The sequence below is a fragment of the Propithecus coquereli genome, unplaced genomic scaffold (assembly GCF_000956105.1).
Source record: "Propithecus coquereli isolate 6110/MARCELLA unplaced genomic scaffold, Pcoq_1.0 Scaffold34, whole genome shotgun sequence".
Lineage (NCBI taxonomy): Eukaryota > Metazoa > Chordata > Mammalia > Primates > Indriidae > Propithecus > Propithecus coquereli.
The window spans coordinates 7,066,719-7,069,605 of record NW_012149063.1 but is presented as its reverse complement, the minus strand read 5'-3'; the positions used below and the strand labels follow the sequence as shown (position 1 = coordinate 7,069,605).

The following is a 2,887-nucleotide window of genomic DNA, read 5'->3' as shown; positions in this document are numbered from 1 at the left end:
CTTGGTCATTTACATATTGTCTTTGGTGCTTTCCCATTACAGCAACAAAGTTGAGTACTTATAACACACAGTATCTGGCCTGAAAAGCCTAAAATATTTACTATCTGTACCTTTATAGAAAAAGTTTGCCAACCCCTGGTTTAGAAATTTGAAGCTTTAAATGTTAACTTATTACAATTAGAGAATTTGACTGAGAGCAGTGGTTCATTCCTGTAATCTCAGCACTTCGGGAGGCTGAGACGGGTGGATTGCTTGAGGCCAGGAGTTTGAGACCAGCCTGGGCAACATAGCAAGACCCCATCTCTACAAAAAAATTTAAGAATTAGCCAGGTGTGTGGTGCTGCACGCCTGTAGTACTAGCTGCTTGAGAGGCTGAGGCACGAGGATAGCTTGAGCCCAGGAATTCGAGGCTGTAGTGAGCTATGATCACACCACTGTTTCCTAAAAAATAAAATAAGAAAATTCAAGATTAATCCATGACATAATTCTTACCATTTCTTTTTGGTAAGTATATATTGCCACACAGTAAGAGGCAAAAGGAAATGGAATTCAGCTTAGTTTTTAGGCAGAATTTATAGTGAAAGACTTTAGTGTTTGAATTAAATTATCAAGCGTAGTTATAGAGTCTCTTTCCCTGAAGATATTTTAAAAATGTAATTTAACTTAAACTCTGTGAAGGAATAGGAAGTTGAACATTGGTTAGATTCTTAGTATTTTAGTAACCAAATGTTCACTGTTTCTCAGGTTCGAAATGTGAGGTGTATTAAATGTCACAAATGGGGTCATGTCAACACAGATCGAGAATGTCCTTTGTTTGGTCTTTCTGGAATCAATGCAAGTTCGGTTCCCACTGATGGCTCAGGTAGGCACTAGACATAGACGTGATTTATTTGTTTTAGAATTTATATTAAGAACAAACAAGGAAAGATAAAAATAATATTTTTCTTTATTTTCTCTGGATGTTGTTTTATTTGTGTTTTGGGGTTTTTTTCCCCCCAGACTAAGGCACATTCCCAAAATATGATTAATGGGGAACTCTTACTATATATGTTGAATTTGAAGTGCTGCGTAATGGGATAAAATTTCATTTTTCCAACCAAAGGCCTTATTAACTTAATTTTAGAAGTAAGATACATTAAACATAGTTTATCAGGTTTTTAATCCTCTGTTGATAATATATAGAGCAACCTTTTTGGAGAGCCATTTGATGATATGTATCAAAAGCCTGAAAAACATGCATATCCTTTTACTTGGAGATTTACCTTCCAGTAAGTTATAATAAGAAAGTGATAAGGCAAGTTTGCAAAGATTTATAGTAGTTAAAGATTGGAAACAACCCTAAATGTTGATCAGTGATTGGTAAAATAAACTTATTTGTGGAGCCCTTATTCTGTGCCAGGCATCGTTCTAGGTTGTAGGAACACAAGACGGAAAAGATCCTTACTTTCATTATATTGGGAATGACACAGAGAAAACTAATAAATCAGAAAATAACAAGTATTTATAAGTTCTGAGATGAAAATTAAATTGGATATAGTGATAAGAATCTAAAGAATCACTTTCGATTAAGTAGTAAAGAAGGGCTCCTCTGAGGAAGTGTAACGTTAAACTGAACTTAAATGAGAAGAAGGATACAGCCATGCAAAGAGCATTTAGCATCTCAGACAAAAGGAACTACCTTTCATATAGAGGGAACCATCAATTCTGAGGGGCCATGTATTAAATTAATACTTAGTGGTTTAAGTACTTAGTGGTTAGGAGCACAGAGTTAGGAGATACGGAGATACATAGATGCCTGATTTGGAATCCCTTCCCTGTTGTTCAGTAGCTGTTTAACTTTAGGCAAGCTACTTAACCTCTCTCTGCCTGTTTGCTGATGTCCAGGGGTGGGGAACCTTTTCATGTTGGAAGGCCACATTAATTTAGCTGTAATCAAATAAGGCTGCATTCAAGAAACTTCAATTAGATATACTTTAAAATGTACATTATTTTGTAAAATTCATACTATTAATAACTTCAAAAAATGAAAACTATTTGCTAATTTTAAAATTAGCTAATCTTTTAATGACTTTGTTGTATCTGCTTTTTGTTGGAAAGCATTTGAATATTTGGTTGCAGCATGGAGGTCAGCAGTTTTAGTTGATGGGTATCAGTCATTTGTGACCTTAAGGGCATCTTGATTTGGATTAGGTAGGAGAACATACATTTGCAAGAATAAGTGGTTAAAAAGCAAGAAAGCATTTCTCAGGCATGTTGCCAAAGGCGTGGATACTGCATTTTTCCGTATTTCAATTGGATTTTTCTTAGCATCAAACCACAACTTTAAATTGTCATCTACTAAGGGCTCAATCAGTTCTATCTGTAGTTCTTTAGATGCTTTGGTGATACCAACGAGGTGAGGCTGAAATGGTATTAATAATTTGTGATGTCATGATTTTCAAATTCAGTGAAACTTTCATTGTATTCTCCAATTAATAGGTCTATAACAGCTGTGTATTCTTCAAATGATTTGCATATATCCTCACCATTGACCTCTGCTAACTGGGGAAAATGTTCCTCCAGAATTTCCTTTTGAAGAAGTAGTGTTTTGGAAAAAGATAGCTTTTTTTCAAAATCCTTGGATTTTTTGCCACATATCATATATAGACTTAGTTTTACTCTGCAAAGAAATATTCAAGTCGTTTTGTTTTGACATGATATCACACAGAAATGCAGCATTTCTATAGAAATCATCTTTCAATAATTCACATTGCTGATTCTGTTCTTCATAAAATTTAACTATCCGTTCTTGCAGAGATAAAACTTTGGCTAACACCTGTTCCCTGCAATAGCCAATGCACTTCAGAAAGATATAGCAAATCCACACTGAATACCTCATCATTCAAGC

The 2,887-nt window shown here is 34.8% G+C and overlaps 1 protein-coding gene across 1 annotated transcript in view; it reads left to right on the top strand.

Moving 5' to 3' along the window:
• CIR1 (corepressor interacting with RBPJ, 1) overlaps positions 1-2,887 on the top strand; it is a 64,816-nt gene that overhangs the window by 36,904 nt on the left and 25,025 nt on the right. The window contains exons 4-5 of the mRNA XM_012650687.1: positions 510-525; positions 720-862. Coding sequence (XP_012506141.1) covers positions 510-525; positions 720-862 — 159 coding nt within the window. The remainder of the gene's footprint in view (positions 1-509; positions 526-719; positions 863-2,887) is intronic.